The sequence below is a fragment of the Scomber japonicus genome, chromosome 18 (genome assembly GCF_027409825.1).
Source record: "Scomber japonicus isolate fScoJap1 chromosome 18, fScoJap1.pri, whole genome shotgun sequence".
In the NCBI taxonomy this organism is placed as follows: domain Eukaryota; kingdom Metazoa; phylum Chordata; class Actinopteri; order Scombriformes; family Scombridae; genus Scomber; species Scomber japonicus.
Window position 1 is genome coordinate 18,910,779 of NC_070595.1, and position 22,620 is coordinate 18,933,398.

The window sequence follows — 22,620 nt, forward strand, 5'->3', positions numbered from 1 at the left end:
GTTTCAGCAAACGTATAGCTATCGGTCTCTTGACACGATTCGCATCTCTCTCTCTCCTGAAGTTGTCCACGCATCTTTCAGTGTGGCCTAAGAGCTTAGCTAGCCGTCTCTCGCCATCTCTCTTATCATTCCAGCTATCACAGAAATGTCATGAATCTTTTGTACATTTTGTCGATAGCCCTGAGCCCTGGGTGAACGCCACAGCCCAGAGACTTTGTAATGATCCCCACTGTACATGAGATTTAAAAAGAGATCCAGCCCCGGGATTGAGAAGGCAGCTTGTCTGATAATGTATGCGTGTATGAGGTCAGTTTGGTTCGTTTGAGCTTTGCACTGTGGCAGATGCACTATTGTTATGGATTACAATATGTACAGAGTTGTTATCAAATACAATTGATTTGATCATTTTGAAATTTAAAAGGAGGAAAAAAAGAGAAAATGAGATGCATCTTATCCCATATTTTTAGACACTTAACTTTTTTGAATTGAAACTAAAGAAAGATATGAACTAAGGCTTGTAGATGGATTGAAATGAAGGGAAAATAAAAAACTAAAACATGAAACCACACCTCCCACTCTCACATCTTGCTGCCTTTCTGTCTTGGTATTTCATGGTTTTAATTAACAGTTAGAGTTGAGAGTCTTATGCTTCAGTTTTCTGCTTATTTTAAATATTATAATCATCTTAATCTCATTATAATCTTGCTCTTAAATCATAGTGAGTATGGGATAAACAATAAATAAAGATGTAAAGTGTAAAATCTGTTTTTCCATGTAATCTAGGGCTGAACGTGGCATTTACTTTAACAAAATCCATTAATATTATTTTTTATGATTAATCATTTAGTCCATGAAATCAAATAATAGCAAAAGCACTGACGATGTCTTTCATTCCAACCTATAAGGAGTTTGATTTTTGATATAAATAGAAAAACAGCAGTAAAACACATTTGAGAAGGTGGAACCAGTGACTTAAGTAATTAATGACTTAAATAATGATTCAGTTTAGTATCAAAATGACCAATTTCAGCAGTCAGATTGGCACTGGATCACCTCCTGCAAATTCAATCATCTTGATCCATGTTAAGCGACAAAACAACACAATATATATTAAAATATTACTTTTAATTATGAGCACATTGTCTGCAGCTAATGCCTAATTCAACAACAACCCACTCTGTGGTTGACAAATTGTTCAACGCAAGAAAAGCCCCCTCACCATCCTTTTTCTGCAGAACATTAAATAAAAACTAGAAAAGTCATTAACCAGTACACTATACTGCAGGCTTACAGGCTACTGACAGTTATAAAAGGCTGATGACAGCCAATACAGAGCACGTCAATCTGTGATCTTGATCAACATAAGTTCATTTGAATGTGCACAACTGTGTTTAAGTTGTGCCTTTTCTGCTAAATACTGTTGGGATCGTAGGTCTGTCTGCAGGGACGTCAATGTTCTCTGGTATGACGTCGTGAGAGGTGAGACAGAGCTGTACGAGGAAGCATTCTTCACAGAGGACGAGGACAAACATCAGTCTGCAACCTCTCCAGTGTCCCACTTAGTTTTGGGCTCCTGCCACCACTCAGCCAGGAAGGACTCCTCGTAGTCTCCCATACCTTCAAACTCTGCGTCCGGATGCTCAGAGGTGACCACTTCTTCTGGACTTACTACATCCTAAAAGAAGAAGAAACACTCACAGTCAACATCAAGCAAGCATTCCTCTCTTACATTCACTCCATCTGGTCATTTTGATTCTTTTCATTGTCTATAAATCTGTCAGTTGTGATCTCTGTAATTCAGCCTAAACTGTCTCACGGTCCTCCTCCTCTACACCCCCACCCCCCCTCCCACTCCACCCCTCCCCAGGCAGTGTGTTGAAGCTGGGAGGAGCTGACCTGAGTTAAATGGATGTGGCACAGCTTCCGTGGCCAACACCTCCCAGCCACATACCACACGCTGCTGGCGGACAGCACAGACCCACCCCCCACCCCCCGCGCCCCTTCCTTCCGCAGCTTTCATCCCCTCTTTCTCTCCTTTTTTACACCCCTGTTTATAACCTCAACAGCACCCTGCATTTAGTCTACTCCTCAACAACTTTTATTGACATTACAAAACTTTTATTTTATGACACTTTTTTTTTTTTAAAGAATGAAAATATGAATGTGTTTACTTCGGACACTTGTAAATCTACTTAGGCTTGGAGGTCTAGTCTAGTCATGTAGACAGTTTGTGTTTTATCTGATGAATTATGAGATGTTTGTCTCTGAAACCTCTGCTGGAATTTCTTTGTACTGTTAAAAATAATCTTGGCGTTGGATGCCTGAAAACCTCATCAGATAAAATCATGCACATTTCCAGTTCTATACTTTTATCCTCGAGCTTTACTCGAATGTCTTTATTTACAGTAAACAATGCAGCCCCCCCCCCCTCCAAATAAGCCCACTCTGTTCTATTTAGTTTACATACTTCTGACAGTTCAGGATTCCATGTAAACTAACAAAATAAATATGATTTCACTTATCTCATTTCCTACTCCTAATATGAACATTTCTCAAATACATCAACAGATATTCGAGCTGAAATATGATCTGAAATATGCAAGTGGACCATCCGAATAACCTGTAAATTTGCAAACAGTCGTGTAAAGATGGTAACACTAGAGATATGTAAGGATGTAGTAATTTAGCAGTAACTAGTACTAACCCACACCACATTATAAGTGTTCATGTTAACCCAAACCGTGATCTTTTCCTAGTGTTTTTTGTGCCTAAACCTAAACATACCTTAACTTTGTTATGCCACATCAGTAAACAGCGAGACAATATTTTGAAGCAGTTTGTGAGGGTTTCACAAATCTAGGGTTACCATCTGGACACAGCCTTTGCAAACAGAGCAATCAAAGCAGGATAAAGCCTGGTTTTTGACTTGCAGGGAGCATTTTTATATACATTTACCTCAAGTTTTGGAACTCTGACCATGTTTAATGTAGACATCCAACATTATAACAGCATAAAAAGCATGATATGTCCACTTTAAGTGTGATTGCTGTCCTCAAAATGCCATTCTGCTGTACAAAAATCTATTTGCAACCATCTCTGCTTTGCAAAAATGGACAGAAACATACCTCGTCGTCTGTTTGTAAGTAGTTCAGTGCAAACTCCAGCATCTCTTTCTGCTTGGTTGTCTGGTTAAAATACGTCAAGGCCTCCTGGGAAAACAAACGTGACATCAGCTGTTGTGTTGACTGAAGCAGCAGGCGAGATCACAAATTGACTTCCAACTGTTTTATGGCTCATAAATTTGGCCTTGTTTTCTATCTTCTTTATACTAAGTCAGCTCAGCTACTGGTTAAATCACCAAAGTCATGGAAGTACAGATGGATCAAACTATGAAATCATTGTTTCACTCACAGGCCGAGGCTCAAAATCATTGTCCTCCAGCCCCCACTGCTCCCGGTAGAAGCGATAGTACGCTACATTTTGCATCATCACCTGGTCTTTAGAGTCAAACAGCATATAACTGGCTGCACACGGAGCAGCGTTCTTTACATCGTTCACTGTGAAGAAGCACAAAAATAACACACATTTAAAGAAATGCAGAACACAAAATGCTCTCAAAAAGCAGAGTCTGTGTCACAGTTCTTACATTTATAATAGGAAAACTGGAGGTAGTGATACATGGTGGCTACAAACTTCTCCACAAAGAAGCCTCCCACGTTGGGTGTTAGGAACTCCTCACATTTTATCTTACATTTCAGCACATCGGTGTAGAGATCTGAGGGGAAGCAGGATGGGAGAAATCATTGTCTCGTCTCAAAGATACTGAGCTGCAGCGGCAACAAATTGCTCTCTACTCACCTGCTAGAGTGGGATAGAAATCTTTGAACTCTAATATCTCATACGAGCCCTCGCAGCCTGCTGAACAGAGGTTATATCCTTCAAAATATTGTGTGATGGCCTGCTCCATGTTTCGGGCGCTGTTGCTGAAGTCTCCGCTGTTGTAAAGCACCACGCTCTTCAAAAACACACTCTGGAGAACAAAGAGATGAATTTATAGAGGTGGAAGTTGAATAGTATATATGAACTTAATTGGTGCAATGTAGCAATTTAAGCTACGTACTTCATACGGCTGCTCCTCGTGGTCGATGAGATATTCATCCACATCAAACAGTGTCTTGTAGTATTTCATATTCTTGGTCAGATAGGGATCGTCTGGGTTCTTCTTCAGGAAGGTGTGAGCAGCTGCTACGGCTTTCTCCAAGTTGTTGAGCTGACAGAAATGACACAGTTTCAGTTGATTTCAAGATTTCTAAAAGATGAAACACTCTATTACCATTGCTCAGTGGATAACATGACCTTTGACTCCTTTGAGCCAACACAACTACTAACACCAAATACAGACCACGTAGTTTCTTGTTTCTCTCAACTCACTTTTTTTTGTCTTGGGCTGCATCTAATGATTATTTCCATTATTGATTAATCTGACAACTATATTCTTAAGTCATCAATTACTTATTTGATCTGTAAAGTGTCTAAAAAATGTTGATCACGGTTTCCAAAGTCCAAGATGCAACCTAAAATGTCTTGTTTTGTCTACAACCCAAAAATATGCAGTTTCCTTTCATAGAGGACTAAATAAAGTATTTAAATGTTGGCTTACAAATGTCTCAAAACAATTAATTGATTATTAAAATAGTTGACGATTCATCTTCTATCAACCAACTAATTGATTTATCGATTAATCACTGCAGCTCTTCTACTTCCCTTGAGGAATAGAGCTCATCCACCTTTTGGCCCAGTGTTATAATACACATAAAGTAATATCATAGCCATGTTAGTCATATGTGGCTGCTGTTTGACCACCAACAGCAGAGCATGGATTCACCTTTCTATTTACACCTATAGACCTTCTCTGTGATGACAGCAGATGGAGTTAAAGGGTTTCTGAATGCTGTCTACAATAACCTGTAGATCATTCGACACTTAATAGGGGGAAAATAGTTTTAAACAAATATGTAAGACAGTCTGCAGTAAATCAGCCTTTTTGCATTGTAAGCAAACTTTGTCCACTTCGCTCTACATCACCATGTGTCTGGCAGAGACGAATAATAAGGGGATTGTTAAAGGGGAACACTGGAAGAGACGTGGCACATGCTCAAATGCTTCTTGGTCGGCAGGAGGGCGCAACAAAAGCAGCAGGGAAACACTACTGAACATCTCGCCGTCTAGAATTTTCCTCTCGGTGAGTGAAACCGAGCGGATCTGCCCCGATGAAGCTACTGCACACACTTTTGTTTATTTTGGCGATTCCGTTACGCACACCTATTAACAATAGTAAACACTTATGATCCTGTGGTGCACTCTCATACTAAAAATGAGTTTATATCAGCCAAATCCTCCTATGTCCTTTCCATTCTGAGCTCATAAAGTGTATCAGGACTTTACACTCACAAGGTTGCATTTATAGGCTCCTGTTAAAGTACTTAATAACTCCAGACTTGTTCAAGGCCGGGCATCCAGTCTAGGTCACCCCATTTAACACAAGCCTTTGGTCTCACCTGGTAGTACGCATACTGGATATACCGATACGGTATCCTTTGCTCGAAACTTTCCAATAAATCCCTCTTTGGGTATGCGAGGGTAAACACTGGAAAGTCCGCCTTGCACTTTTTAAGGCACGCAGCTCTCAGCAGAATGTGGCGCACTACTCGGAGGGTGTTGTCGGAGAAGAGGGTGTCGTTGTCCCGGCTGACGGAGCTACAGCTGCGGCTGCAGAAAGCCTCGCTGTCCCGCAGGAGCCGGTGTAGCCGCAGGCTGAGCTCCAGAAACTTGATGCTCTCTGCCCAGTTCTGCGCTGCGTACTGCTCCAACGCGTAACCGTACGCAGAGTCCAGGGGCATGATGTCCTTCTGGGGGAAACTTTTAAAACTGTACTTCTCATACTGAGCCTCGACCAGGACCAAGAGGAGAAAGGTCACACACAAGCTTCTCAGGAGCATCATCAACTTCACCGGCTCCGGCAGAAGACTTCTTGTTTTGAATGGACCAGCAGGGAAACTTCCTCTTTCTTTACCAGGGAATGCTCATGACTGTCTGCACGTAGGCTGAGGAAGAGACGTCGAGCTAGAGTCAGAAAACATGAACATCTGGTCAGTTCTTTCAATATAAAAGCCGCACCGAGTTATGTCTTATATCACAAGTCAACAATATTGGTATGGTGGGGTTTAAAATTGGGGACTTTTTGAGTCCAGGTTGTCTCTGTGATAATGTTTTATGTGATGTGAGTCATATTTATGTGATTTTATGTTAATTTCGTTGTTGAAACTCTATTCTTGTCTTATCTTTGATCTAGTGGGACAAATCTGGTTAAATAGGCTAAATTAAACAAAAAATGAAAAATCTTTGGCATATGGTAAGTGGGACATCTTTCATTTACTAACATAATGCAAAATTATATGGAAAATTAATCAGTTGTGTAAGTTAACTGTTAATTGCTCCCCTGCAGCTGACAAATGCAACTCTTGACAATTAACTTGAAGACAGAAGTCTGCACTTCCGGTAAAAAAGCAGCTCACTGTGTCTTGCTTGACACAAAGTTCACATTTTGAGTTTGGACCTCAAAGAAGGCGTCAGGGTCCAGTTTTCCTCAGTGTTTTCCAGGTCCCAACCACCCAAGAGACCCATGAACTGAAATTAAACATTTATACAAGGATATTATTCATTATAATTATTATATATTTTACTCTTGGCTCTCATATTGTATTAATAAAGAAACACATTTTCATTGTAAAAGAAAAAGGTCTTTTTCAGCCTATATGGTTAAAAGCATCATCTACCTACATTCCTAGCAAACTGACAAGCTGAGACATGGACTGATGAGCATGAAATCCTTTTACATAGTTGAAAGATCACTAGTAGGCACGTCTAACTATTTGTCTGCAACATCTGAGGGATTTTTAACTCATAATTTTAAGGAGCATCACAGACTGTTTAGGTAGTTGGGTGGTTGTTAGGACCCAGAGGATATGGCAGCAAACAGATGCTCAACAATGCTCAAGCAGTTGTGAGTGTGATGATTTCTGAAGTGTAGAAGCATATATAAATAAATAAGAACTAAACCGGCCACAGTTAACGGTAACACCATGGTGAATTTAAGATTATAGGGACGTACGTTATAATTTTGGGTTCATCTCATACGTGAGTGAAATCATGGGGCCAGGCCTCCAGGACAGGCATTACACGTTTGCAGAATTCCATTAAAAAGTGGGCGGGGCATGCAGGGGCCACTCCTCCTGCTCGCTGGAGTAAGACCCCTTAGATGTGTTAAGAGGGACAAACAGTGATAGAACAAGGCCGGAAGTTTGGTTGATTTCCCACAAAGTAAAAGCACAGTATTTTAATTGATAGAAATATATTATTTAAATGGCAACATACCTGACTGTTTCCTTTTTTGATGTAATATCCCCTTGTACACTACGTGGACTTTTCTCAAGCTATGAAACATTTTTTTGTATTCTTTGTATTTGTTTGATCTACAGTATTTATTTATTTTTTCCCAAGAGCTTCATCATCCAGAAAATTGTTCAAGTGTTCGCCTATTCCGCACCCTAATTTAGCAGTTCTCAACCTGTGGTTCAGGGACTCCCAAGGAACCATGAGGATGTTCCAGTGGGTCCCAGAAATATGTGGAGTATTTTAACCTCATTTTTATTTAATTGACTAGAAAATAATCCAGTGAGAGAAAGTATAATAATGACATAGGCTTCACACTCTTCTCTGTTAATCTGCCAATCTACAGTGTAGACAGCTATAGAATAATTAAATCTCATCAGATGGGGATCACTGAGACTCTTATCAAATACAGTCATCAGTGGGATGTGTATCAACTTTCTGTGACCCCAAAAGGGTTAAGAACCACTGCTCTAATCCATGGTAACTTTATGACCAAAAAATATCTGTATTTCGCTGTTAACACTGCCAGTGTAAATAAATGTGTCATAAATACATGGCAAAAATATTCTTGCCTCCATACACTTTCAATTTAATAATTTGTGCTGATTTTCAGATTTGAGTACATGTATAATATTGCATTAATTATAGTCTTTTTAAAGAGGTACTTCTATACTTCATGTTCTTGCACTGCTGGAATCAATAAAGCTGATTATATGTTATTTTACATTTACCAGAAAAGGGTGAAAAATCATGTACATCAAGAATTTTTATCATTCTGAATTTCTACACCTGCAACTTTCTCCCTCAGTAGGGTAATATACAATTTTGTCATTCTTAGCTGTCCTCAATGTGGACCTACCAGAGTCAAAAACAACAACAACACATTTAACAAAACATCAAAAATATGAATCTGTAAATCTTTTTATGTAGGTTCTGTGTATTATCACTTTTTTACGTTTAATGTTCATTTCATGCCTATTTTCATAAAAATAGGTGCATTTTTTTTTGTAAAACACTTTGAGCTGCATTTCTTATATGAAAGGGGCTATACAAATACAGTTTCTTATCATTATTTCATGTCGTTATAGAAAGCTGTTATTTCATCATTCATCCTAACCGGACGTGCTGCATCTTATTCCAGCTGGCTTCACACAGCCGGACTCTTGCAGACTTCTTGCGGTGCTCCTCCGCTTCTTGAACCGCATCACCCCGCTGGCAGGCAGCACGGGCTCCCTCTACTCTGCAAACTTCCGCACTCATTGTCAAAACTCTCAGAAAATGGACCTGATCATATCCTTGGTGTTTCTTGTCCTGCACGTTGTAAACTGCAGCCCCGGGCCTTTAGTGGACGTGGTAGTGGATCGGTACGACATCCCAAAACTTTGTCCCCGGGAGGTGCAAACCGAGGATTTCATCCGGTATCACTTTAACGGCAGCTTCCATGAAGACGGGAAAATCTTTGACTCCAGGTGAAGTTATCCAGCCAAATACTTATGGGTCTCATTAACTGAGCCAACACTGCATTCGTGGCATTAAAAAAAGTGTCCACATCTTGAATATTTGGTTTTATGTTTTTAGTCATTTTTTAGAGCTGTTACTATGTTACTGTTTCTAGTAGCGACAAAATGGTGCAAAGTAGTAAGATTGCATTTTCCCTTCATAAAGTTTTGAGCATCACCTGAATAAGTACATAAACTGATTGATTTAAGCTGACAGGCAATTATCTGCAGCTGAGATAATAAGTGCAGAAGAGTCACTCACATATTTAGCCCTCTTAACTGCTTAGCAACGTAATTACCAAAATAAAACGCTGAAAACCTAAACAAACTTTATTGCTATGTTGTTAGGATGTTCTATTTTCAGCATTGCATATTCATTTAGCATCCAAAAAATGTATTGAAGACACAGATTTGCAAAATGATGATAAAATAAAAAAAGCCACAAAGATGATAAAACCCTTTTAAATAATGTTGCTGCACCATAAAATGAGCAAAGTAACATGTCTCAAACCTCCTGAGCACATTTTTAAAGTGTCTTTTACTCAGATAACCTATAATTTTCATAATATCCACCAACATTTCTACCTTTGATGGACTGATTACACACTTCTGATCCACTTCTCCCTTTCTCTCCACAGTTATAAGCGAGGCAAAGCCTTCATCAGTCAGGTCGGCCTCGGCAGACTCATCACAGGGATGGACCGGGGTCTTCAGGGCATGTGTGTCAATGAACGCAGGAGGATCGTAGTCCCCCCACACCTGGCTTATGGAAGCATAGGAACAGGTGTGGAGGAACACAGTGACATCACTTTGTCGGTGGCAGTATTTGTGTTGGTTTATGCTAATCTGTGTATCTGTGTGTGTGTTGCTATGGAGAATTTGTTTGTCTATGGTTAATCTCAGCAGTGGAGAAAATGCCCAGGAGCCCAGGATGTCTTACTCTGAACAGGTTTATTGGAGCTTGGCCAAGAAGAATCAAAGTATTATCAATACACCTGTCTGATGCATGATGCCACCACAGTTCTGAGGAAACTGTCCTCTTTAAGCCTTCACAGATATTACCGCAAATACTCAATGCCCATAAATGGTCATCCTCAATGCATCTGCAGTAATGGAATGAGCTTATTTGGTTCATTATTCTACAAACAAGGACATACACTTACCCATCTGTGTGTTTAGGGAGTCAAACAGTCAAATCCTCTGACCTTGCCACAGAAATGTTGTGCCACTTATCAACGTGAGTCCTACATCCCCCCAAAACACCACAGACAGTTACCTTCACCGTCTCAAGGAGAGAACAGTATGTCTCTCTGCCAAAATATTAGTGTGGCCCTTACTGGAGCCTCAAGACCCATGCTTGACCCTAAATATGGAAAATTCCCTAACATGTGGGGTTTCTTCCTTTTTTTGAATCTGACAGGTGGTGTTATTCCTCCTGATGCTGTGTTGGTGTATGATGTCCTCCTACTGGACATATGGAACACTGAGGATAACGTGCAGATCCGCACAATCAGCAAGCCACCGAGCTGCAACCGCACCACTGTGGCATCAGATTTTTTGCGTTACCACTATAACGGCACCCTGCTGAATGGTGAAGCCTTTGACTCCAGGTGAGACAGCTGCAGTTTAGTACAGTGTTGGCAAGTTTTTGGATTTCTAAGCGTCTCTTTTCTGTTTTTTGTGCTTTCTAAGAAGCATTTTGACCTGTGTTAAATCTAGTTACTCGAGGAATAGAACCTATGATACCTACTTGGGGAAGGGCCACATCATCAAAGGCATGGAGGAAGGTCTTCTGGGCATGTGTGTTGGAGAGAGGCGGATCGTCATCGTCCCACCCTTCCTGGCATATGGAGAGAACGGCTACGGTACTAATTATTACTAATACTAAAACTTGATTCAGTATGGCTGTGGCTAATTTCTGCACAATTGTATCTTTTGTGCTCACCTGTTATATAAAACGTCTCTGCTAAGAATAATTTTAGAAGCCAAAATCATCTATATTTTAATTCATGTTTAAACAAACGTTGACTGACTTTGAAGAGTTGACTTGCTCAGTCCCAGAGAGAGTGTCAGTGGCAGTATTTGAGACATGTTAAAGACCACACACACACACACACACACACACACACACACACACACACACACACACTGCTTATAAAAAGTTGTAATAGTGTAGCATGTAATTATTGTTTTACCTGCTTTAACCGGTGGAGTGTTATTCTCTATACTAAAGCTATTGGAAACAAAGTAAAATAGACACTGACAGGCTGAGGTAGGGGCTTGACTGATGATTGTCTGACAAGCTACCAAAAAGATAAGAGGAGATATAAAATGTGTTTTACAACTTTTATTAATAAAAATAATCAACTTAATGTCAACAGAAAAATACGCCAACCCACTTCACCTTCTCTCTCTTTCTTACCAGCCACCATGCAGATGAGCAGGCACTTATATTAACTATATGAATGTCCATATCCATGTGACCTAACTACATCAATTGTGCAGTAATAAATAACAATATGAGAAATGTAATAACCAAAATATATACCATCACAAAACCGTTTACCATTCATAATTCATGGCTCCTAAAGGAATTACATTGAATGTTACTCACTGAAATCATTTCTTCTTCTTCTTCTTCTTCTTCTTCTTCTTCTTCTTCTTCTTCTTCTTCTTCTTCTTCTTCTTCTTCTTCTTCTTCTTCTTCTTCTTCTTCTTCTTCTTCTTCTTCTTCTTCTTCTTCTTCTTCTTCTTCTTCTTCCCTGGCTTGCTGTATTTCTTGGTGGATTTCAGCCACCTGTAGATCAGTGGAGTATGAAACCATTGGCAGGATTGTGTTTCGCATCACCCGTGTACACGTGTGCCCTAATGTGTGTGTGTGTGGTCCCAACAAAACAGGAACCCACTCATAAAAAAAACTGCTCCGTAGCCTCTTCATAGTCTCATTAATAGCCCCATTAAGGAAGTGTAATTAGTTCGTTTTGCAGACCTTTTAGCAGAATAACCCCAAATTGCATATCATTTTCATCACTGCAGGCCATTATCAAAAGCACACTATAAGCTTTTAGTATGATTTACTACATAAGAGGGTTGGGTCCATTTGATTTCAGAAAATGAAAATGATCCTGCACACTTGCCAGCAAATACCTGTAATCAAGTACATTAGGTAGGTCTTCTATAGTCAGGCATTTTATCTGTTGGCTGAAAACCGATACTGATGTGTGTTTTTGTGTCAGACTGACATATCAGACTCAACTGCTGGCATTCTCCTTCTCAGTGTCCATGCTTAATTACTCTTTACCCTCTGGGTGCATGAGTTCTTATTGCATTGTTATTGCTAATGACACGTAAGCCTCTCTGCCTCTGCAAGTCACTGCAAGAAGGGTCTCAGGGCAAGAAAGGACAACAGGTCTGCCTGAAAAGTGAAAAGAAAAAATCTAGAGTATGCTTCGACTTTTACACTTGGCTGATCGTACTTTTTTCCAACAGGAACTCAAGTCCCTCCTCAGGCTACGCTGGTGTTTGAAGTGCTGATGGTTGATGTGTTCAACCCTAAAGATGATCTGATCATGGAGGTGAAACATGTGCCTGAAATCTGCACCCGAAGGACGGAGACCGGAGATTACATCCGCTACCACTACAACGGCACCTTCCAGGATGGTACTCCCTTCGACTCAAGGTAAAAACTGAGATTTTGCTTTTTCCAGAAGTGCAATACAGTGTAAGCAAAATTAAACTTAAAGAACACTCTTGCTTTGACAGCTACCAGAGAAATACCACCTACAACACTTACATTGGCATGGGATATGTCATCAGAGGGATGGATAAAGCTCTGCATGGGTTGTGCATAGGAGAGAAGAAGAGGATTATTGTGCCTCCTCACTTAGCGTATGGTGAAGACGGAGTTGGTGAGTTTGACACGTGAAAAGACAAAAAAAAAAAAAAAAAACAACCACTGAATGGCTTATTTATATTTTCAACACTGCCCTGTTTATTTTTATATTCCCTGACTTTAGGAGACCTCATTCCTGGCTCTGCTGTGCTGGTCTTTGACATCCACGTCATTGATTTCCACAACCCCAGAGATCCAGTGGAGATTAAAGTGACCCACAAGCCACAGGAATGCAAAATGACCAGCGAAGCCAATGATTTGATTCAGTATCGTTATAATTGCTCCTTGATGGACGGCACCCTTCTGTACTCCTCGTGAGCTCCCCCTGCTGTTCAATCTGCTACACTGCATCCTTCTGCTGGTTTCGCTGCATGTAATCATTGCTGGCTCCTTGTCTGACAGATTTCTGTGGGCCTGGAATTGCAGATATCATACCATTTACATATCCATGACAACAGCACGTACGCCTGCATGGCCCGAGGTTTTGATACACAGAAAAGTCTTAATTAGCTTGGATTATTTAAATTTTTGAAATTCGGTCTCTTAAGAGCGATAACAAGCTGTGTGCTCGTTTTCAGGGATCATTATAGCTCACCTTCCACCACGACTCTTGGAGCAAACAACGTGATCCTTGGTCTCGAGAAAGGTTTGAGTGGCATGTGCGTTGGCGAGAGGAGGGAAGTGGTTGTTCCACCTCACTGGGGCCATGGAGAAAATGGAGGTGACTCATTGGAAATGCTTAGATCACTTTACATATAATATTATTATTATTGTTATTATTATTATTATCTGGACACACTTCCCTATTTCATGTTCTATCTCGGTGTCCTCAGCTGGAGAAGTCCCACAAAGTGCAGTGCTCTTCTTTGAGCTGGAGTTGGTGGATCTGCAGAAGGGTGTGCCAGAAGGCTACGTGTTTCTGTGGCTGGAAGATGACCCAGATCCTCTCTTTCCTGCTATGGATCTTAATGGTAACAAAGAGGTCCCTCTAGAGGAGGTAAGAAGCAGACAGTCTGAGTCTAACCAAATCCCTCTAAAAGTATCTTTGAAAGCACGACAAATGACTTAGAATAAGTCTTTTTAACAGCGTAACTACATCTCCTCTGTTTCTCCAGTTTTCACGCTTCATCATGCTCCAGGTTAAAGAGGGCAAAGGTCGTCTTCGACCAGGCATCGATGCCAACAGAATTATTAAGGAAATGTTCGACAACCAGGACCGTAACAAAGACGGGAAGATTGTAGAAGATGAACTGAAAGTTAACGCGGATGAGTCTGAACAAGCGGCACGAGATGAGTTGTAAAGACGACGCAATTTGAGTGGCTGTCAAGATCAAGCATGCAGTGGCTAAGGTTGCACTGTCACCTTAGCAACACTGTCGTGCAATTATTTAAAATGTTTTTCAGATACTGAAACACTGGTGAGCCTCTGTTGAAGGCAATTAGGCTGTTTGGTTTCATAGGTTGTGGGGAAATATATCAAACCCTTCAAATGAAGCTTCCCAACACTGGCTAAGTTTACATGCACACTAATATGCCACTATTATTCCGAATTTGATACGGGTCACGTAAACAGCATATTCTGTTTGGATATTCCTAATCTAAGCTTTCCTGATTAAGACACAATATATATTATGCTATTATTATTATTCAGGTTTTGGGAGCGTTCTTTGTACACGTTTACAGCACATCCAGAATACACATCTCATTTAGGGTTTATACCACAGTTTGTGACACACAGCCTCTTGCCTGTTTATGGTCAGCTCTGTGCCTTGTGAACTAACCAACTAGGCTGAAATATAGATGCATGGTGGGGTGGTTGTGCACAGGCAAAATGACATGCTGGAGCAGGAAAGCAGACAGAGGAGAGGAGAGTGGAGAGCTGGTTTGGAAAAACAGAGCACGTCTTCTGCTCAACAGGAACTGATGGGATTTATTATCCTGACATGCAGCCATAGATTGGACGTTGTGCTTCAGCAAGGGGATTCTCAGCGGGGTACTAAACCTAAAATCCAGTAATAATGTTCCAAAAATGTGAAAAAGTAGCACATCTCAAATTTCCAAGTCAAAGAGGACAAAGTAGCTAATATTTCACTTGTGTATTTGTGTTGTGAGCCAGATAAATGAGTGAAATGTTAGTATTTTGTCACATTTTTGCAGCAACTCACTGTTTTTCACCTCGCTGGTTTAGTTCACTCCCTGCTGAGATCTTGTGAGTCCCATTCCCATTGGAGCAGAGGCAAACCGTTAAAACCCTCTGCATGTAAACAGGAATATTAGTGGAATATTCATTCTCAATAGCCATGTTAACAACTTAGTAGGAATATCGTCCTTTTTGGAATAAAGGCCAAAAACGGAATATTTTGTGCATGTAAACGTAGCCACTGACAGCAAAAGAAAACATATATATTTGAGGGTCAGTATGTCGGGTACGAGAAATAGGTGTTTAAAAATGTGAAAGAAAAGGTGTCTGTTGTTCTGTTGATTAAAAAAATGCATAGACTTTTGAAATGGGTATTTGGGCTGGGTCCATTTTCCAAGAATATTCAATTTTTTTATCACTCAAATGCCTCAGACACTTCCCCTTGATATAAAATGATGAAAAACCACTGGTTGTACAGTATGTTTGGGAGTGTGGCTAGTGTGTACAAAAGCAGAAATTCTATTATAAAATTATATTGGAGTGTGTTGTTGAACATTTAAACTGTTTTATAATAAAAAATGAAGACACTTAGCAGCTGTGGTGTAATATAAGAGAGACAATAGTTACCATCAATATACAGAATACAACCTGTTCTTTCTGCTTGACAATGTGGAGAGGAATTCAAGTAACTGGAAGACTTTGCACTGTAATAAAAAACAAGGAGAACATGAAGCTTTGGGTTGTTTTTTTTAAAACGTCAGGTTTCCAGTTAAAAGTTTCCTGACAGGTTTTATTGCAAGACGCCAGAAATCAGTTTGAAACCAAATGCCACGTCATTTGCTGCCATTTATGTTGTGCGTTGTTTTCCTTCCCTTTATCATCACATTCTGTATGAATGAACTGACAAAACCGACCATCCCCAAAACAAATTTGAAAAAGAAAAAGAAAAAAACAAACACCCATAACCGTAAACACACTTCACATGCTCCACAGTAGGTAGACAGTGTAAACCAGCCTTCCAACCAAATACAGTATGATCCAAAAACAGTTTACCCACAACCATGAGGGGAAAGCTTGTGTGGACACTGATATAAAAAAAAGGGTGCAGTGGTGGATGAGACCTGTGGTTGTCTATGTGACCTGTGAACAGTCTGGCAAAACAACTTGTCTCTATCTCAGAATCATGCACACATAATATGTAATTTTTAGTGAAACTATATAAAAAGAAAAAGGAAAAAAAGACTGAATACTGAGTTGGCTGTAAATGAACTTCCAACTGGCATATTCTGAGCAGGAGTTTCTTCAGCTGATGGCACTGGAGTGTCCGATACTAAATGATACCAGTGATAAATAAAAGAAACATCCTCAGTTCACTTGTTGCCAGTGAGGTAAAGCATAATAGCGTTTGAGACTTCCAAAGTCTCATCCTTTATCAGCACAATGTCATACGAGTCCATGTAAGACTGTTTCCTCTCCTCCACCTGAAAACAAACACAAAACAAACAGATGAGGAGTGAGTGTCGGGTAAATATGAAAACTAGAGCAAGGAGAGTAGAAATAGTTCCAGCACAGACACTAATTGTCATTTTTACATTTCTTTTTGTGCATGGCTTCAATGAACAAGATGTTAAACAGGCTGTACAGAACTTCTACAAACACATGAACATCTGTTACATTCAGCCTCTTGCCAAAAAAGTTCACACAATGCTGATTAATCTAATCGCTGCCAGATGAATCTCTCTGTATTTCACAGTATAACATTAGTTTTTAATCGGGTGCTGGGTCTGACATTCCTGCAATGGTTGGATGAATGCAGACTTGCACCAGCAAGCCGGCTCTCTGCTAACTTGAAGAGGGATAAAATAATTGAATGGTGTGGCTCTGCTAGACATTTCAAATGTTATTGGGTCAAATGGATCAAACTCTGATATGAAACAAGTCATTTTGCGGGAGTTGTGTGACACTCAAAACAATTTATTTTACCTTTTTACAGCCACAATAGTAACAATGGAGTAAGGCTACCATGGAGCCTATGAAATAAACAGATGTTGAGTGTTTTTGTAATTATTCTCACTGCCAGAATGGAGAGACCAAAGTCCTGCTCTCCAGCTTAAAATTGTAACTTTCAGAAGTGCTGGTGGGCTATTTATTTGATTCCAGTATTTATGCTTAGCTTAGCTTAGCTTAGTTTAGCACAGCTCAGCTCAGCTTAGCTTAGCTTAGCTGTCTCCTGGCTTGATCTCAGTGTGATATCAATCTGCTTATCTAACTCTCCACAAGAAACAGAATCATTTTTCTCAAAATGTTGAACTATTCCTGTAAATTGTTGAAATTTGTGACTGTGCTCTTCTAGCTGCTATATTCTTTTACAGGGTAGATGTGCTGCTGTGTCTTTGACTATATAATGTAATTAATGCAAGTTGTCAACATTTTAAAACTGAAATATTAAAAGATAAATACAATCTTTGTCTCTATTGTTATTTTGCCACTTTTTTGAACATGATAAATATACCTTGTCATTGAGGAACCCGATTTTGAGGATGTTCTCTATGTCCTGAACCCCGTCTGCCATGGTCAGATCTCCCAAAGAGTCTCCCAACAGCAGCACATTGGGCCGTGTCCGCAGCTCCTGGAAGTGACCGGTGTTGAGCAGAGCGCCTTCTCTTTTATTATAGATGTGGATCAGCTCTCCCTTGAAAGCCTTCAACACTCCCTGTGTAAGCAAATCAAGAGTTGCACAGGGTAAGCCTCCATCAACTCAAACTTCCATCCTGCTGTGGGGTTCATAGTATGCACAAAGGTGAGGTTACTCACAGACTCATCAAAGTCCATGTAGTTGGAGAAGACTTTGACGTTGGGGTGGAAGACCCCAGCCTGGCGGATCACCTCCTCCAGGATGTCTCCTATCCCAGCAGAGAAGATGAGCAGAGGGATGCTGTGCTCATACAGGTGGTCAAAGAACAGCTGGTACCCATCTCTGTGAAGATATTATTAAAATAAATGCATCCATATTATCAGAATGTTAACTACAAATGAAATGTTCTGGCTGTGGGGGAAATATTTGTTCCCTGGGTCATTCTCAGGTCATTTTCTATCCTGGGAGCAGCAGGTCATGACATGTCTCTTTAAGAGCTATTCATCTGTTTACTGAGGGTGACTAGGGTTAACAGCTGTGTTGATAAAGACGGCTGTCTCCTATGGTAACCCAGGTCGGGTGGAGATACGCTGTGTTTTGTGCAGACGGTCAGATGCGTCTCCTGATAGAATTGATTGCATAGACTTGTGTACAGACTAAGTGACTTCAGTTAACTTTAGTCAGTGTCTTGTTTATAGTTCAAAAACCAACAGAGGCACAGATGAATAAATAATAAACTTATTTGGAGGAACTAATAGTACGGATTTGGTGAGGGGTTTAAATTCTCTTGTCTGCAAGTAGATCACAGAGTTGAGTTGCATTGCACAGTGTTTTCACTTTTACTGTAACTCTGTTCTCCTCGATCGAGTTTCAATAAATGTTCCCACTTTGGGTTAACCAGCTCTCCATCAGTCCCTTCACACCGGCTCTCAGAGGAAGTAGGTTTTCTTACCTCAGCATCGCTTCAGATTCCCGCACAGCCGATGCCAGCAGATCTTTCTTGATCCGCTGTTCCACCAACAGATCATGAGCTCTAGTCCACCTATGAGATACAGAAGCAACACAGTGTCATTAACACATTAACATTGATCAATCAATCAATCAATCTTTATTTGTATAGTGCCATTTCACAACAAAGTTATCTCAAGGCACTTTACACAGAGCAGGTTCTAAACCGAACTCTTCTGTGCTGGGAAGTTAAGAGATTTTTTTATAAATTTGTTATAACTAGTGACCCTGAATCTAAATTACAAGCTCCCATATCAGCATCAGCAACATTTTTTTAACTTACCACTCCACCATGAGGGGCAGCTTCTCATCTACTGACCGTGTAGAGTCAATCTCTATGGGATAGTATGTGTCGAGCAGATTCTTCAGCTAAAAGGAGACAAGACAACAAACAAGGTGCATTTTAGGGACAATTTGCTTCACCTCAGTCTATTTAATTTAGCCTATTCTTAAAAGTCCAATCTCTTAAAAATATTACTTTAAGATATATCTGATCTTTCTGAAATAAATGAGCCACATTGCATATACAAAAATAAGATTTGATAACAAGATCAGCTTTACATTTCAGCATCCAGATGAATTCAAGTCACAGATCATATTTGAGTTTGTCTGCCTGTTTCTATTCCTCTTATCGCCCACTAGAGGGCAGAATTAATGTATAAATTAATGATTTATTGCCACATGAAATACCAGGTATCTACCACATGATATTTTTGCTGAGACATTTTAAGTCCTGAATTAGAGACTGTTTGAATTACATGCTCTTTCCACTAATTCATGACTTTGTGCAATAGGAAATATATTTTAAAATGCACTATTCCATAATCTAGTTTATGTATTAAGCAGTTAGCTACAGTATCATTACCTTCTGCCAAGGACTGCTGATTTCACTCTGTGTAACAGCATCTTTAAACAAAATACTGATGCTATTAACTGGTATCTTACCTTTTCTTTGCAGTCGTCTGAGATTAGTTTGCTGTTGTCAAGAATATCTGCAAATAAAAACACACACAAATAATCAACATTTCGACAAAAAACAACTTTTTTTATATATATATATACACACACACATACATGTATGACATCCCCAAATAAAACCTTCCTTTACAGTATACTCACTATGACAGGTAGGACATCTTTTCCCATTGTATGCAAATCTTGTTAGGGTCATGTCAAAATCTGAGATGACCTAGGGTTACCAAAAAAAGGAGACAAGAATATGAATATAATGCATATGCAACAAACGATTATTTTCTCAATTAATAAATGAGTTGTTTGGTCCATAAATTGTAAAACTATGGTGAAACATGTCAATCACTGTATCCAAAACCCAAGATTCAACCTCAGATGTCAAATATATTAGATTTACTGTCATAGAGGTCTAAAGACACCAGGAAATTAGAGCCCGACTAATATTACTGGCCAATATTAACCTATCACAGATATGTTGTCTTATATGTGCCGATATTTTTTATTAAACTATATAAGCTGCATTTAATGCATATTTGATATTTTTCTTAATTTAATATATACGCACATTTTTTATTATGTGTTTTTAGTTATTTAGTTATTTATAATTATTACACTTTCAGTGTAGTTTACAGTTTCAGTGCACTGCAAAAACAAAATGTATGATTATGTATATATTATTTATATATAAAATGAACAGGTATTAAGCATCGGCCCTAAAAATGCAGTATAATTCGGGCCCTACAGAAAATAACTGCAAAACAGAGAAATAAGTAGGTGACTAATTGTACTGATTAATCGTTGCTGCTCTAACATACACTCTTTCCAATTAGTCCATAGACACATGATTATATTACGTGTACCTGTAAAGTGTTAGACCCAGCCTTCTGCATGGACTCAAGGATCTCCTGCACCCTCTTAGGGTCCCTCATACACACGGAGGGGTTGGACAACTCCGGAAGCTAAAAGACAGATAGAGCTTACACAACAATGACAGGCTGCAGATCTGCAAAACCTTCAATGTTTGTTTAAGCATCAAACACGAGTGCAGCAGCAGCAACAGCTCAATAGAGACATTGTTAGCTATACATAATACACCGTTTACTTAGCACACACAAAACCCCATGACACAATAATATGCACTTCCTTGTCGCCACCTGTAATTCAATAAGACGGTAGCGTTTACAACAAACAAAGAGGAGTCTGTGTAACATTAGCTACGATGTTAGCTACACTAGAGGAGTTAGCTATAGCTGCGCATGGCTTAGCTATAGTAAGCAAGTTGGTTGGTTATATCTATGTATCTATGTGGCTTCTCTCCTTCCCCAAAAACAAATAAAACCTGCTGAATACGGTTACCATTTTGTTGAAATGTGCTGGCGATCCGTTTCAGGTTATCTTGACACACGGTGTGTCATCTGCGGTCAGTCTCCGCTGTTTCAATGATTGACGAGTTAGCCGCTGCCTTCATGTTCTTCCGCATTTGTGGGAATTTTAATAACCCGGCAATTGAACAACAAAGCAGTGGATGGGAAACAACACGTGTGGGTGAGATGCTAACAACTGGGGATGTGAGGTTTATCCTACATAGTGAAAGTCGTCTTAATAAGTGTTGAGACCTCGTGTCAATCATGTATACTCTGGTTTTAAACGCGCCAGATATTTCATTTTCCGAAACTGTCACAATTACGAGCCTAAAGTCAACACGAGAAGGCAGCATCACTACTTGCATAACTTGAAATGGGATGAGTTAGACTACTCTTCCCCTAAAGGCAAAGACATATATGGTTATATATACATAAATCAATATATGGTTCCCACCCCCTTCTCCACCCTGGGATTCGTCTGAGGGATCCCAGTCCATTAAATAATGCTAGAGCTGGGTATGGTTTTAAAAATTAAAATACCAGTACCAAGTACCCTTAAAGTGATGATGAGTACTTAATTTGATACCCATCAGGTGAATAGAAACATTAAATTTAAATACCACCACTCCTCTACATCTAAATGATTTGATTTGAACTGCGCTTTGAAAGTCTTCGAACTATTAATATTTATTATAGACAACAAATGCTCAAGATCAGTATGTGGGTCACAGCATACATAACACACACTCTTGTACCCGTTATAAAAGAACAATGAATGTGTGCTTGCATACTATTTAGGGGGCAAAATGTTGTGTTGATTGGCTGTGAGCAAGTCCATACAAATAATCATATTTTCTATATGTTTGCAAAAAGGATCGATTTTGATAGTACTTGGTATCGTTTTCGCCCTAAATAATACTGAGGGGAACAAACATGAGCTCAGTTTACAGAAGGCAGACAGTGCTCAATGTCATGTTTACAGTTTAATTAAACTGAAAAAGTCCCTTAGACCTGAAAATGACACTTCATGTGGTTAGTAACTCTGTTACAAGTATGACAGTGCAAAATTATGTTGCACAGATTCAGCTGCAACTGTAAGCTATTATACAGTATGTACTTTCATATATTAAAGATATATACAGTCACTGGCCTCTTTATTAGGTACACCTGTGCAATCTAATGCAATCCAATACAACAGCTCTGCTATAAATTCTACATGTTTGAAGTTTATACATTTTCAGTTTTTGTTAACATTGTCAAAAATGTGATAATTCTACTGATTATTACTGAGGTCGTACTGAGTGGTGGTAGTGTACTGGGATGAATTATATTGACTGGTGTTCCTAATATTTTGACCCTCTCATGTATGTTAATAGAGTGGACAAAATATTAGGAACGCAATTGAATATAATGCACCCTAATACATCACCATCAACCACTATGACCTCAATAATAAACATAAAGCTGAATCATCACCTTCCTGACAATGTTAACAAAAACTAAAAATGTATAAACTTCATAATGTAGAATTTAAAGCAGAGCTGCTGTATAGGATTGCATTAGATTGCACAGGTGAACCTAATAAAGAGGCAAGTGAGTTCAGATCTTCTCAGTATAAACAGTTCCAACAAAGTAACAATATTAATAATGATCAGAAT

At 39.4% G+C, this 22,620-nt stretch overlaps 3 protein-coding genes across 3 annotated transcripts; 1 reads left to right on the forward strand and 2 right to left on the reverse strand.

Annotated features, from left to right (window-relative positions):
• Positions 1-1,343: 1,343 nt before the first annotated feature.
• p3h4 (prolyl 3-hydroxylase family member 4 (inactive)) lies at positions 1,344-6,002 on the reverse strand. Its single transcript, XM_053337858.1, has 7 exons — positions 5,559-6,002; positions 4,121-4,270; positions 3,859-4,030; positions 3,647-3,775; positions 3,412-3,557; positions 3,126-3,209; positions 1,344-1,675 (listed from the first exon to the last, which is right to left on the reverse strand). The coding sequence occupies exons 1-7, from the start codon at positions 6,000-6,002 to the stop codon at positions 1,532-1,534; spliced, it is 1,269 nt and encodes a 422-aa protein (XP_053193833.1). The 3' UTR covers positions 1,344-1,531.
• Positions 6,003-8,620: 2,618 nt separating this feature from the next.
• Positions 8,621-14,417, forward strand: fkbp10a (FKBP prolyl isomerase 10a). Its single transcript, XM_053338130.1, has 10 exons — positions 8,621-8,921; positions 9,590-9,735; positions 10,372-10,561; positions 10,671-10,816; positions 12,441-12,630; positions 12,714-12,859; positions 12,968-13,157; positions 13,422-13,564; positions 13,677-13,840; positions 13,959-14,417. The coding sequence occupies exons 1-10, from the start codon at positions 8,731-8,733 to the stop codon at positions 14,142-14,144; spliced, it is 1,692 nt and encodes a 563-aa protein (XP_053194105.1). The 5' UTR covers positions 8,621-8,730; the 3' UTR covers positions 14,145-14,417.
• Positions 14,418-15,483: 1,066 nt separating this feature from the next.
• On the reverse strand, positions 15,484-21,041 carry LOC128378460 (cytosolic 5'-nucleotidase 3-like). The gene is made up of 9 exons (XM_053337984.1): positions 20,955-21,041; positions 20,459-20,557; positions 19,746-19,815; positions 19,572-19,618; positions 18,910-18,995; positions 18,571-18,660; positions 17,798-17,960; positions 17,496-17,696; positions 15,484-16,464 (listed from the first exon to the last, which is right to left on the reverse strand). Exons 1-9 carry the CDS (start codon positions 20,955-20,957, stop codon positions 16,354-16,356), a joined length of 870 nt encoding a protein of 289 aa, XP_053193959.1. The 5' UTR covers positions 20,958-21,041; the 3' UTR covers positions 15,484-16,353.
• Positions 21,042-22,620: the final 1,579 nt, after the last annotated feature.